The sequence below is a fragment of the Calypte anna genome, chromosome 27, assembly GCF_003957555.1.
Source record: "Calypte anna isolate BGI_N300 chromosome 27, bCalAnn1_v1.p, whole genome shotgun sequence".
In the NCBI taxonomy this organism is placed as follows: Eukaryota; Metazoa; Chordata; class Aves; order Apodiformes; family Trochilidae; genus Calypte; species Calypte anna.
Genome location: NC_044272.1, coordinates 2,155,876 through 2,170,286, shown reverse-complemented (window position 1 = coordinate 2,170,286; position 14,411 = coordinate 2,155,876). Strand labels below are relative to the sequence as shown.

General features: G+C 51.9%; 1 protein-coding gene across 1 annotated transcript; it reads left to right on the top strand.

Moving 5' to 3' along the window:
• Positions 1-5,626: 5,626 nt before the first annotated feature.
• VAT1 (vesicle amine transport 1) lies at positions 5,627-14,283 on the top strand. The gene is made up of 6 exons (XM_030465818.1): positions 5,627-5,963; positions 7,399-7,606; positions 7,950-8,120; positions 8,206-8,295; positions 8,959-9,200; positions 10,041-14,283. The coding sequence occupies exons 1-6, from the start codon at positions 5,634-5,636 to the stop codon at positions 10,140-10,142; spliced, it is 1,143 nt and encodes a 380-aa protein (XP_030321678.1). The 5' UTR covers positions 5,627-5,633; the 3' UTR covers positions 10,143-14,283.
• Positions 14,284-14,411: the final 128 nt, after the last annotated feature.

Here is a 14,411-nt window from a genome sequence, read left to right as displayed (position 1 = left end):
CGGCACCAACCAGGCACAGAGTGGAGCCGGCGTTGGGCAGGGCCGGGGCTCCGGGAGCCGCCCCCCGCCAGCCCCACCGCCCCCTCGGAGCGTCCCCCCGTTAGCCGCGGTTCATCGTGCCCTCCTCCCTTCCGAGGCACAGAGCGGGGGTCGCAGCGAGACCTCCCCAGGGACAGAACACCGCCCCGCCGGGGGATGCCGACTCCCGGCCGCGGCCCTCCCGGTCCGGCTCCCTCCAAGCCCCGCCCCATCGCGGGTCCGGAGGCCCGGGGCAGCAGGAACCCTCCGAGCTCCGGGCCGAGCTCCAGCGGCGGGGAAACAGCATCCCGCAGAGGCCGCCTCTCCCCGGGGGGTGGGGGTGATGCCCCCCTTCCCCGCAGGGTCTCCTCGCCCCGCCATTGCTAAAGGAACGGGATGTGTTCCCCTGGGGAATCTGGGAACACGCAGCGTTTTAACTGGATCGAATCTCCGAATCTCCGATGACCGTGACCAAGTTGTCCGGGAGAGGAGGAGACCGAGGGTTTTGCAGGCTGCAGCCTGGCTGTGCGGGCTCCTGCAAAGAGAGCAGCATTTTCTTCCTTCCATTCCTCCCTGGGTACGGGCAGTGCACTATAAATTGCAGGCAGTGATTTTAATTAGCAGAGTTACTGAAAAAGGAAAGGCTCTGCTACTGCTAATATTTTGCTTGGCTGCATAGCAGAAGGATTTGCCATAATGGCAAACTTTCATTTGTCAGAGACAAGCTGTCTGACACAAAATGTAGTAAAATAGAGACAAAGCACGCCTGGAGAAGTGGAAATTAAAATGTTTTGGCAGTGAAACCAGATCTATTAGTGGACTGAGGGGGCAGTTTGTTTTTGCTGTGCTTGCAGTCATTTTTCATATCTAAATATTGGTGCTGTGCATGAAGCAGGGATGAGTAAAGGACTGAGGCATGGTGCAAAACACAGTGCTGTACACCAAGCCAGGGGTCTTGAAGCTGCTTCCCTGCCTGCTGGGCCTGCCAGCCAAGCACTGGCTTGGATACCTCAGCCTGGGGCAGTGCTCTGGCTGCCTGCACCCCTTTGCACCATCGTGGGCCACACGGGCACCATGTCTTGGGATGCAATCCCAGGGCAGGGGCCAAGTGAAGGTGGGTCCCTAATACACTTATCTGGTCAAATGAGAATTCAGGTTCCCCATCACAAACCAGGTAAGACCTCAGAGCAGAGGGAATGAGACTGTCCTGGAATCAAAGTAGCTCATGTCCTCACCTGGTCTGACTCCTGGAGTACAGAGGCCAAGCTGTCATTTCTGTTCTGTAGCTCTTAGATGTGCTCTGATTCAGCAGCTCGGTGCCTCCTGGTCTTGCCTTAAGCAACGTGGTGAGCAGCTGCCACGTGTTTGTTTCCTTCCACCCTCCCTAGAGAAAGGAGTTTGTACAGCACTGTGTCACATTTTGTGAGCCCTGTAGGGGTTTTGGAGTTCTCGTCTGTGCTCATGACCCTCAGCTTCTTTGTGAGGAATGGAAAGAAAAGTTCATAGTGCTGGAGACTCTGAAGGTGAGGAGTGGCCATGGGTGTCACCTGGAGCAAGATGTTCCCCTGACCAATACGCTTTTTTCTGATGAATTTTCACTGTATTTCTCTATAGGAATTAGATTTTTGCTCCCACCCAACAGATTATTGTGACCCTGCTTCAGCAAAAGCATGGAATTTTCGTATCTAATACTTAAGACCCCATCTGGAGGGAAAGCAGCTGAGTGCCTTTTGCTCGGAGCCACTTGGGGCACTGTCACTGCCGATCCTTGTGGCCCATTTGGTGCAATGCACCTTTTGGCAGGCAACACTTGCAAAATCTGTTAGGCAACCTACAGTGACGGTGTAAATTTTCAGAATAGGATGCAGAGTGAGACATGCTGAGACTCTCACCACGGATGGTGAGGCAACAGATGGCTCCCACACATTTGCTCCTGAAAATGCTTCCCTAGTGGCTAAATCCTCTCCTGCTGATCCATGCTCTGAGGGATTTAGATTGTTATTATGAATTAATTTTATTGTGTATATTTGTGGTACTTCCTGTACGAAGAAAATAGAAGACATCCTCAGGACCTGTACCAACCATCCAGTCTAAAACCTGGTGCATATGAAGTCTTCTTGCTGCACAGGGCAGGTCTGCAGCATCTTATTTCCACTGGTGAGCCTCTAGACTGGCACAGAAATAAGGGGCATAATTAAATTTCTCATCAGATATAGTCTTAAATATTTTTTGGGACTTGTGGAACTTATGAAAGAACTGACAGGCAAAACTGCAAAGTATGGTTACCTGTTACCAGCAGTTAAATCATTCTCTTTTGAAGGCTGTGTTATTTGATGGCTTCCCCTAGAAGAGGAAGAGGTGGAGAAGCAATAGAATTTAAATACATGCAGCAAAAAGATACAGATCCACATCAATTAGGGAGGTTAAAAGAAAGGAGGGGAAAAAAAAAAAAAAGCCAACCAAATCCCCTTTCATGTGTCCAGCCTGTTTACATTCTGTGCTAGAATAACACTGATCTGACTCACTGCTGGCATTAATGAAGTTTGCACCTCTGGGTGAGCAATTTAATTTATCTCAGCAAGCCAAAGCTCATTATAATGGTCTGAAAATGCTATCAGATGAAAGCAGCATCCTTCAGCAATCTCGGGGATTAAAGCAAGGAGGCATTCAACTGACAAGGCTTCTGCTGGCAAGGCTGCAGTCAGAGCGTGTGTGTTACAGGCTGAGGAGCCACAATACCTCAGTTACTGCTGCGGATTTCTCTGTATTGAGGAAGGGATCTGGAGGAAAACAGCTCCTTTTTTTTCCCCCTTTCTCTCTCAGGACACCTCTCCTTAGGATTCATCAGGCCCAGCACCAGCTGGAGAGATATGTGGGGATCTCCACAGGCTGCAGAGTGATCAGGGCAGGAGTCTCCTCGGAGGGGCAGAGGCTCCCAGCACTGAAAGCACACAAAGAGGGTCCTGCTGAGAGGAGGAAAATGGCAATTCCATCTGCTGTCACCACGAGGTGTGATACCACTTGGCAATCGCTCCCATTGTCCCTGTGATCACAACAGCAGCACAGGGAACCGTGGCTGTGAGTGGCAGATACAGCTGAGGAGTTGTGTCAGATCTCTTCCACTCACTGCTCTACTTGTCAAATCTAAATGCAATTTCCTGTGATACAGGCACGGTGTCATCCAGCAGGCACAGCACTGCTGGTAGGTGTGATGCAGCTGGGAGATGCTGTCTGTGCACCGCAGACACAGGTGAGGGAAGAGAAGCACAGAGGCAGGAGGAATCTTGAGTTTCTGACAAACCCAGATAGATGGATCGAGGTCAAGACCTGCTGTAGGTGCTGGATGCCAAAATATACAGCCCAGAAAATGCCACTTTGGGCCATGGCAGCTGGTGGGGTCTGACCACAGCCCCACAGCCCCTTCCAGAGCCAACTCCCTGTGCTGCCCTGGGAGTGGGTGTTCTTGGGGAGTGTGGGCACCACCAGCAGAGCAGGGAGAGGGAGGTAGCACCAGGTCAGGGTCTGAGCAGGGCAAACCTTAGCTCTGAGCTTCTCCTGCTGTGGAGATGCCCTGGGTCTGGGCAGTGAGGGAAGGTTTTTGTGGGCATGAACCTCCAGCATCCCCCCAGGTGAGCCCTGGGGTCACGGCTGAGTTCCCACAGGCTGCTGACTGCACACCACTGCCAGGATTTCTTATCTGCTGCCCATTCACTGTTTGGTGTCCTTGAGAGCAGAGAAGAGGAACTGTTGGAGCCCTGTGTGGAGATAAAGAGAGGTGGAACAAAGAGCCAGGCTGGCACGGCTCCTGCTGCAGCACATGGCTTGGCTCAGGGGGAGGCTCTGAGAGTGGGCAGGGAGTTCAGGGGGAGGTGCAGGGCTATGGGAAAGCTGGGGATCTGGCAGAGAGATAATGAGAACAACTTCCTTCGTGGTCTGTCCCTGCCTCTGGCTGTAAATCACAAGTCAGTGCCATTAGGAAGGCTCCTAGAAATGCTCCTAGAAAGAACAGTAGGAGACAGAGTATTGTCATTTGACTGCTACTTCCTAATTTTGGGTGTGGGAGACACCAGAAAGGTACATCTGTATTTCCCAGAGCTGAGCAACAGCACAGTTGTAAAGTGAGTGTCCGAGCTGCTCTGTGGTCCTGTCATGCAAATGGACCTGAGCCTCCTTCTTGTTCCCACTTGAGCCATCCATAAATATCCCACACAGCAGAGACAGACGATGAGCAGCCTGCTCCTGCTCTGCCCTCCTGGCTGCTTTCCTGCCTTTGTGCTCTGCTTCCTGAGCAGCCCCAGCCTGCCCCGCTCACATGGCTCTTGGGTCAGCCCTGCAGGACAAGGCCACATTCATACAAAACTCCTGCTGGCCTCTGTCAGCAGCCTGCATTCGTGTAAAGAACGGGACTGCTGCCCCAAACAAAGCCCCTAGAAACGCTGGAGCTTGCTAATCCTCAGGCTGGCCAGAGTCTTATATCAAATTCCGTCAGCAGTACTGGGAGTGCCGGGTTTTGCTTGGCTTGGGACTTCTGGAGCAACACAAAACTTCCCCAGTACGAGTTTCCATTATCCTCCGGGGGGATATTTGCTTTCTTTTGGGAGGTGGATGTTTTTCTTTTTCAGGGGCTCTTTGACTTATATATTTTTGCAGTGTCTGTGTGTTTTCAGGACCAGGATGAGTTCACCAGATAGTGGAGAAGTGAGGTGTGGATCCCACTGTACTCCTCACAGACAGAAGTGCACTGAATAAGCAATCCTGATGACAAATGAAATGCTGGACACAGCCTGGAGTCGAGAATTTATGGAGAGGGATGGTATCTGCTGGCAAATGCTTCATGAGCAGGAAGAGAGGCTGGATCCAGAGATTTATCTACACACCTCATCTTATTTATTTCTCTTTAGTTGCAGGATCAGAGCCCTACTCCTCCCCCTTGTCTGAGAACCAGTCCTTGCCTCATCTTTGCTACACGCAGCCATTTCAGAGTCAGGAGCAGAGAGATGTTTATTAAACAAGTGACATCAGTTACTCCTGATAAATTGCACAAGTAACTCAGCGAGATGACACTCCAGCAAAACAGCCATTTCAAACATGTCTCCAGAGAAGATCCAAGCAGTTTGTTTGCTTGCAAGGAACCATTTAGCAAAAGGAAAAAAAAAACCCCAACAAACAAGGGGAAAGACAAAAAGGCGTTGAGGAGAAGAGAGGCGAAACTGATGGACAGCATGTCCGGGGAGCCGAGGGGAACCCAGCGCTCCAGAGCTGCGTCCGCAGCGCTGATGCCAGGGCTGTGCCCAAGGGATCTTTAATAAACTAACGCCCAGGATGCTGCGGCTCCTCAGGCCCCGGCGGGGACAGGAGGAAAGCTCCGCTCTGCGCCCTCCTCCCCTGGCACCGGCTGCGGAGCTCCCGGGGCAACGGGAACGGGAGTCCCCTCGGGCGGGGCCGGGATCACCGGGCTGCGGCCGGCGTGGGGCCGGGGCCGGGTGCGGGAGGCGGCCCGGGGACAGCCCGCCCCGTCCCGCCCCGCCCCCCGGCCGCGCCCCGCGCCCCGGCTTTTCCCCGCCTGCCGCCGCCCCGCGCCCGCAGCTGCTCCCGCCGCTCCGCTCCGCTCCGCCATGTCCACCGAGCCGGCCCCGGCCGCCTCCCCCGCCCCCGAGCAAGCCCCCGGCCCCGAGCCGCCGGCGGGAGGCGGGGAGGCTGCGGAGCACCGGGCGCTGGTGCTGACGGGCTTCGGCGGCTACGATAAGCTGAAGGTGCAGGCGCGGCGCGTCGGCAGCCCCGGGCCCGGCGAGGTCTCGGTGCGCGTCCGAGCCTGCGGCCTCAACTTCGCCGATCTGATGGCGCGGCAGGGCCTGTACGACCGCCTGCCCCCGCCGCCCGTCTGCCCCGGCATGGAGTGCGCCGGCACCGTCCGCGCCCTCGGCGAAGACGTCCGGGACCGACAGGTGAGTGGCAGCCCGGGACGGGCCTGCCCGGCTCAGCCCCTGGCCCCTTCTGACTCCTCCCGCCGAGCCCCGGCAGCCCCCGAGGACCGGTGTGGTGGTGGTCGTCCGTGGGCCGGGGCCGGGACTTCCCGTCGAAGCGGGCCGGGGCCGGCAGAGCCGCGCCGTCTTTCGCGCTGTCGCCGGCAGAGGCTCCCGCGGCAGACAAAGCCCCACGACAAAGGGCTCGTCCCCTTCTCCTTCCCTCCCGCCCCGCCCGGGTCTGGGGCCCCACCGCCTTATGGAGCGCTGACCCGGCCCCGGGGCGGTTGGAGCATCGCTGTCCCCCCCCCCTTCCCCTCCTCATCAGGGCCGGGGCTGTGGGTGCGGGAGGTGGAAGCGGTTGCGCTCTTGGGGCGCTCTGGGTGTGTGCTGGGAGATGTTGGGCTCAGGCTGATTCTGAACGTGTTTGTCACAGACTTGAACTACACGGACGTGGCCAGAAACAGCCTGAGCTGCTGCAGTTGTCCTGAGCCATCTCAGGGCGGGGAGGGGTGGGCAGCAGCAGTTCGGTTCCTCTTGGTGCCAGGTTTGTGGCCCGCAATCCTGTGGGGACAACTCTGGGGACAGAGAAGTTGTCTCTGCGTGTCCCAGACCTTTGGATCTTAGGGCTGTAGCAATTATGGTGCTTTATGATTATTCTAGCCCTATGCACAGGTAGCAAAGTGTCTCAAAAAAACCCTCAAAGTGTCAAAGATGATTCCCTTCCCTCCAGGAAAATATCTTGGTTTACTCAAGTGTAAATGCCAAACCCACACACCGCAGAGCCTCTGCTCACTGCCTCAGCTCTGCCTCTTCTCTGCTTTGCTGTTACAACTGCTTGGTGTTTTGCTTTGTCCTTCCTGTTGCACAGTGATGTTTCTTGCCCAGTGGGGTACGAGCAGATGTGGGGGGATACCTCACATTTCAGGCCTGAGGGTTTAGCCCTACGAGGTTTTCCTAAGTTGGATGTGTCTTTTTTGGGGTTGATCCTGTTGAGCGTTGCCCCGAGCTTCTGCATGTTGGCAGAATGCTCCTTGCAGTAGTGTTTCTGGGCTGGTGGTTGGTTCTGATTGTGACAATTCTGTGAATATTTTACACTGTTCAGACTCCAGCTTGGGCGGGAAGGGTAGGACACGATCCCCATCCCTCCAACCTCACTGAGGATCTGTTGGTTTGGCCAGGCAACTCATGAGGTGCAAGTTCGAGCCTGAGGCACCTGCAGTCCCTCTGAGGCTCCTGGAGTTGCCCAGGTTGGTGTCCAGAGGTGCTGTGTTGGCTCCTGCCCCAGCACAGGCTGCTGCAATCCCTGCAGACCTCTGCACAGAGAACCTTGCTGGCTCACTGAGGGCTAGGGAGTGACTGACTTCTGCTAGCCTGGGGCTTGTTTGAGGCCACCATGTCCTCTGTTTGATTTTAGGTTGGAGATAAGGTAATGGTCCTGGCTAGGTCAGGGCTCTGGCAAGAAGTGGTGAATGTGCCAGCCAGTCAAACTTTCCTGATGCCTGAGGGGATGAGCTTCGAGGAAGCAGCTGCTCTTCTTGTTAACTACATCACTGCCTACATGATACTGTTTGACTTTGGAAACCTGAGACCAAATCAGAGTGTCCTCATCCACATGGCTGCAGGTAAATAGTTTGTTCTGAGATTCTTGGGCTACATGTGCAGCTTTTGAATGGGTGGCACAGGTGGGGAGGTGACCAGTATGGGGCTGGACTGACCAAATGTCACTTGCCAGAGCTGTAGCCTTCATACTGACCCAGGCCTTAGCAAATGCTGAACCTGTTCCTCAGCAGTAGGAGTTTGATCCCCCAGCATGTCACAGGTGTCAGCTTCCCCCAATTAAGGTGTTTATTCCACACCCTCCTGGTGCTGTGCAGTCAGTACAAGGAGGTTTAATTTACCCATCCAGAGGCTTTTCAGTCTGCTGGGGATCTTTGCTTCTAAGTCTTTCTTGCTGCTGGTTTTCAGGTGGTGTGGGAACTGCTGCCATCCAGCTGTGTAAGACTGTAGAAAACGTCACCATTTTTGGCACAGCATCTGCTTCCAAGCATGAGTCACTCAAGGAGAGTGGAGTCTCTCACCCCATTGATTACAGAACGATGGATTATGCAGAGGAGGTCCGGAAAATCTCTCCCAAAGGTACCGTGTGGCAGAGGATTTCCACAACTCTCCTGCATTCCTTTCAACTGCAAAGAAACTTCTGCTTACTTCTCGTTCCTTCTAGGTGTTGACATTGTCCTGGACCCCCTGGGAGGATCTGATACATCCAAAGCATTTAATCTGTTGAAGCCAATGGGCAAACTCATCACTTATGGTGAGTGTGAGCAGTGTGTCCAAACCCCAGCTCCTGCACAGGAGGGACTGTGGGGAATGTTGTCACAGAGGACTGCTGGCACAGCTGCTTTGTCCAGGCTTAACTTAATGTGCAGCACTAATAGAGCCTTGCTTTGCTTTTGAGGATGTGTGGGTGATGAGGTTTGAGGCTTCTGAATATTTCTCTCTCCATTCCCCAGCCCTGAAACACTGTGATTTTGTGCTGTAGACAATGCCCTCACACAGCCCCCAGTGGGATTCCAGACACTGGCACCAGTGTGCTGCTTCTGGTGTCCCAGCCCTTGCAGTGTGTGGCTCCCCTGAAGAAGCCTGCTGTAGGGGAAGGGGGGAGCTGTCTTGCCAGCCTCTCAGGATGTGACTTGTAACCCTCTCTTGCCTCTGCCAGTAGTCCAGTGCTGCCCTCCTAACAGAGTTGTTGTTCTATATTTTTGCAATCTATTGGTGCTGATAATCCAAATTCTGTGTATCTTGAGGCTGAGGCAGATACCTGTTCACTGTAGGTGGGCTGAGCAGATCCTGATGTGATTCAGTTCTCCCCTCTGTCCTCCATCACTGTGTGAGCAGCTCTTGCCCTGTGTGTAGCCTGAGCTGCCTCTCAGGTTGTGCTGATTGCAGCTCATCATCTGGCTTCCCTTATTTTTAGGAGTAGCAAACCTGCTCACTGGCCAGAAGAAGAACCTCATGGCTATGGCTAAAACCTGGTGGAACCAGTTCAGCATCAATGCCTTGCAGCTCCTACACCATAACAAGGCTGTGTGTGGCTACCACCTTGGATATATGGATGAAGAAGTTGAGCTTGTCAGAGGTGTTGTAGCCAAGCTGGTTAATCTGTACAGTCAAGGCAAAATCAAGCCCAAGATAGACTCTGTATGGCCTTTTGATCAGGTGAGTCTGAGCTAACACATGGCCTGGCAGCATCCAGAAATTATTGGGCAATTGTTTTCTGCATTGTGAGCTCTGGATCAGCCCGAGCACCTTGTTCATGGGCGCTGAACTGTTGCAAGTGTTTAATAACCATCTGTTCTCAGACATCCAGTGCCTTCTTGCTTTTAAGATGTTAAGGGGGCAGGGGGTAAGTGGCTGTGCTCTTTTGCTCCAGTGCACAGAGCTGAGCAATGCCAGACAGTGTCCCTGTGGAACGGGTCAGGTGCTTCCCTGTGCTCTCTGGGCAGCAGCAGCCCGTGGAGGGGCTGGGTTGTGCATCAGACTGGACAGAACCCTGAGTCTGCACTGTGTAATTAAGTGGACATCTGGGAAGATTGTTGCTGCTCTCTCATCTTCTCTTATCATCTTTTACTCAGGCAGTAAAGCAGAATGAGGATGTTGGAAGGGAGTGGGAGGCTTTTCAGCAGCTCTGCTGTGCTGACTGTTGTTGCATCAGTGTGTCCAGGCAGAGTCAGGTTTTTTCACTGGAAATCCTTTGCTGGGGTAGGGGTGCAGTGGAGCAAAGGACTTGGTAATGGTGTTGGTTGGTGTTAGTACCTGAGAACTAGTCTGATGCAAAGGCTTAATGAAAACTATTGATTCCAGGCCTGGTCCAGCTGCTGTTTTGCTTAATAATAATAATAATACAAATCTGTGCATGTTAGGTATTGTTCTGTTATTGTGTAGATGGTAGAAGCTGCCTCCTGGGAGCCCTCAGACCAGTCTGGCTGGACTGAGGGGCCCAGGCAGGGCAGGACTTTATGGTGGGTGGGGGTCTCACCAGATTCCTGTTCCTTCCAGGTGGCAGATGCCATGAGGCAGATGCAAGAGAAGAAGAATGTTGGGAAAGTCATCCTGGTTCCTGAAGCACCCAAGGAAGAATCAAAAAAAGAAGAGAACTAAGGAAAAGATATGTGTGCAGATTATGAATCTGTGGTTTAACTTCCTGATCTTTGGGACCTGGAAATGGACAGATCAGTAGCTTCCATCTTCACCAGTACAGGAACATCATGGTTAAAGTTCAGATGAGGTTTGCATGCTCTTGTGACTGACCCTTTGCCAGTTACGTTTCCTGCCTCAGCTCTCTCTTTTAAAGCCTGTTTATTTGGTGTATTTTTCTCATCACTTATTTCTCTACTGACCTTATTTTTCTTTGGCAGAGCAGCTGAGGCTTCCCAGGCAGTTGGTGATGAACAACTGCATAGTCTGTTACTGTAAAGATCTCAAATACTGTGGCAGCTGCCATGAATCTCCACAGAACCCAAGCCCTGCTGAAGCATTTGTGCTGTCACCTTCCAAAAGCTGATTCAGCAGAATGGGCCAAACTTAGAGCCAGAGGAAAAAGCACCACTGGCCTGTTTTAATTCTAGCACAGGCTCCTCTTCTGTCTACACTAACCATGATCCTTCCCCTCTGCTTCATAGGCCTCTAACACCAGTCAGATAGTAACAGGCTGTGTTACTGTGTCTTTGCCATCCTGGCATTTAGAAGCCTGTGGCATTTTGCACTTAATTTGCAATCAGCAAATAACCTGACAGGCTGGTCTGGTCTGTATCTGAATCCAGAAAGAATGTTCCAATGAAGTAACTTGATCTTGTCCATTTTCTGATTCCAAACTGTACAGGGAGATCTAAGTTTTGTCTGACTTCTAGAGACCTTAAGGACTCAACTGTGTCTCAGATGACTGGAACAATTGATGTTGGCTCTGTGCTTTATTAATGCTGGGCTCCAAGCTGGTGTTGTTAAGGCTAAAACTTCACCCTTGTGTTTGTATCTCCAAGGGCTGCAATGTTGAATCAGACTTCAAGTGGGAACAAAACAAGCCCCTGTTACTGCTTGCCTTGTGCTGTGCCCTGTGTTCTAGGGAGGTGTTTGCAATTTGGGGACTCACTTGCAAGAACCAATCCCATGACCTTGCTTCCCAGGAGCCTGGTCTGGCCCTTTCTGGGGCACACCATGCAGTAAAGCTCTTACCAGTGTTCATGGGCAACTGCCTAGCTCTTTCTCAAGCCTCTTGGGCTGGGCATCTTAAGCAGTTTAAACTGTATTTCCCATTCTCTTCTAGATATCTGGTTAGACATCAGCTCAAACCACCTCGTGGTTCAGTGCTGCAGGATGCCTTGACTCTTCTTCCTCTGAAACTGGAGGTCTTGGGATCCTTGGGCTCTCTTCCAGCACCAAGAATTTAGGAACTGCTACTCCCAGACAAGAAGTCAGTTTCCCTTCCTCTTTTCTTTTCTTCTGTGCATTTGGAAGTGCACAGCTGTGCAGACACTCATCCCTGGCTCTCTGTGCACTTGATGTCCTGGGTGCTGCCCCCCTCCTGCTGGATTCTCTTTTCAGCCCCAAGTGACTGTGGTGCTCTTTGTGCTTGCTTTGAGGCTTTGCCATGGGCTGTAGCTGCTTTTAGGCTTCATTTTGGTTTTGAAAAGGTAAATGTGAGGGCACTGGGAAGAGCTGCTCATCGGGGAAGAGCTCAGGCTCCAGGAACAGAACCTTGCTGCCAGGAGTCCTGTGAACTGAACCCCAAGGGGGGGCAGGTGCTGGCTGGGTGAAGCCCCTGAGCTGTTCAGGAGCAGCCAAGCACTGCTCAGGGCTGGGGGGTCCTGTGCTGGGCAGGGGTCTGACCTCCAGCTCTGACCTCCAGAAGGGTTTCTGGCTCTCAGTGCAGCTTGGGCTCAGGTGCATGAGCTCAGTCCCTCGTTCTGCTGCCTTGTAGAAACCCACAGGCACAGCTTTTAGGGGAATTGTCCTGGCTGACTTTCAGTGTTAAACCAGCTCCACGCCCTACAACCTCAGATCCTTGTGAGTGCATCTCATGAACTTCAGAAACAGAGTCTGATGAAACTCACAAGGACAACTTTTAACCTTTCTGAACCCAAAATCTTGCTTTTTCTCCTTCCAGCCTTCCCTGTCATGGTAATTTAGATTAAATCCAACAGTGTCTAATGCTGCTTTGCCAGGTCTGAGAACAGAAGGACTGTCTAAATTGCTGAAATGGGAAATCTGGACCTGGTACTCCGAGAAACTTCACCTTGATGAAAGAGCAGCGTGCTGAAATGGCACAAACCCTGCACACCTTCAGCTTCTGCACACTCGTAGAGGGGGAAAATCAGAAATTGTTTCACAGTAACATCCTCTCCTTGCTTTACTTTCAGCTAAGCTTGTGCTCAGTGCCTTACTTGGATGGCCTTGGATCAGGCAGCATAGCAAGGCTCTTGGAGTCTGTGCCCCTGGGAGCCTTGAGGGAGGGAGGAGGTTCCTCTGACATGCTGCCCCTCTGATACACCACAGCAAACAGTGTCTCAGTGCCTTCTTCTATGTGCCTGTGAGGACTAAGAAGTCACTGGAGCCTTTTCCATTCTGGCCTTTCAAAGTATTGCCAAAACCTTCTTGTGACTCTCGCTGCTTCTGTTTGGTGATCACTGGTGATGTAGCAGCCTGACTTACTGTGAATAAGTCTCTCCCTTTCCCTGTAATTCAGCTTTTTCCAGGTGGTTCTGTGCTCCCTGGTCCAGCAGAGCTGTTGTAGAACCCTTGTCTCCCCCAGGGCTGCAGTTTGGCTCCAGACAGTCCTTGGGTGAGGTGTTATCTGCTGCCCCAGCCTTGGCGCTCAGGAAATAATCTCAGCTCCCAACTCTGAGTGGCTGCTCCTCTATCTGCTGTCTCCAAATTCCTGAAGCCCTTATCAGAGCACGAGTGCTGAGCAGTTACTGTGTGTTAGCTTTTATATCCCCTTGCTAGCAACAAAGTTTTCTAGAGAAAGACCAAGATTAAAGGTAACCTTGCCCTTCACTGCCTCTCTGATCAAGGCTCTGCTCTAGCTGGTTGTGGTTGGTTGTTTTCTGGTTGGTTTTTTGGGTTTGGGGGGATTTTTTTGTTTGTTTGTTTGCTTTTTGGTTTTTTTTATTTTTTTAATGGGCAAACATTTTATGGGCCAATAAGTATAATACCTATGTAAACCAACTTCCAAGTGTCTTAACTCATTAAAGTTAACCAGCAGGTTTGTATACTAAGGACCAAAGCAAAAACCAAACACTCCCCCTAGGATAAAAAAAAAACAAAACACAAAACATTCCACTCAGTGTTGCTTAACTGTTTGTGTCAAAGTTGTGCTCTTGTGGAAATGGGTGATTCCTGTGCTGAAGCTGCATGTGCCATTCCAGCTATCAGGAGTGCAGTTTAAAAGTTTATTTTACTGATTGCCTGACCCAAAGGTTGTGCCATAAGGGCTCCAAGGATGAAGCTTTATTAAGGAGCTGGTGAGCAGAGATGTCCCTGGCCCTGCTCATTGCCCTGGGGTCTGCAGGGACCAGGGGGTGCCTGTGTGAGTCCCACTCCTGCATCATTAATGTATTCACCTTCCCAGACTGGTACTGCTGGTCTTGGACAAAATGCAGCTCCTTAGCTATCACCAGGCAGCTTTTGTCATATTTTTGACTCTGGTTTGCTCACTTGCTGCAGAAGGGGAGGGGAAGGGAAGCAGCCTTGGCTTGCACAGAGCCCTGCCAAGTGCTGTGGGACAGGGAAGGAGTTAGCTGTATGTTTCATTTGGGACATCTGTATTAAACCAGAATTGACCAAGGAGAAGGAAGAATCATTATGGGCCTTATGCTTTACTTGGTGCAGGGTCCTGGCCCACTTCCAGCTGCTGTCACAGGTGTAAAACCACTCTTGCTGTCTAATGAAGTCTCTCCTGTGCCAAGCCTTGGTGATGGCAAAGTGTGAGTGGCCAGTAGTACATGAGTGTGATGTGAGATGCATGAGGCTGTGAGCCTCTTGCAGCACCTGGTCTGGTCTGTACTGTCTTTGTGTGGATTTGCAGGTGTGTGAGATGAGTGGTGCTCATCCTACAGGCACATGAAAAAAAAACCACCTTTGTTTCAAAAAATATACTCTGCTTTGTGTGTGTAACCAAGATGGACAGAAAGCAAGTGTGCCAGTGCTGTTTATGTGAGTACAATGTGTAATGCTCCTCTGTCTGATGTTACCATATGCCTTATGTGTTTCAAATGTCAATTAAAAGCATAACAAACCCTCTCAATGCTTTGCTGCTCAGTCTTCTGTTGGAATGAACCCTCTGCCCCCAGCTCAACCTCTGGGACACTTCTCTTGCTTCTCTTGGCAGTCAGGAGGTGGACAAATAACAGTTGATAAACTCTTAACTCTCAC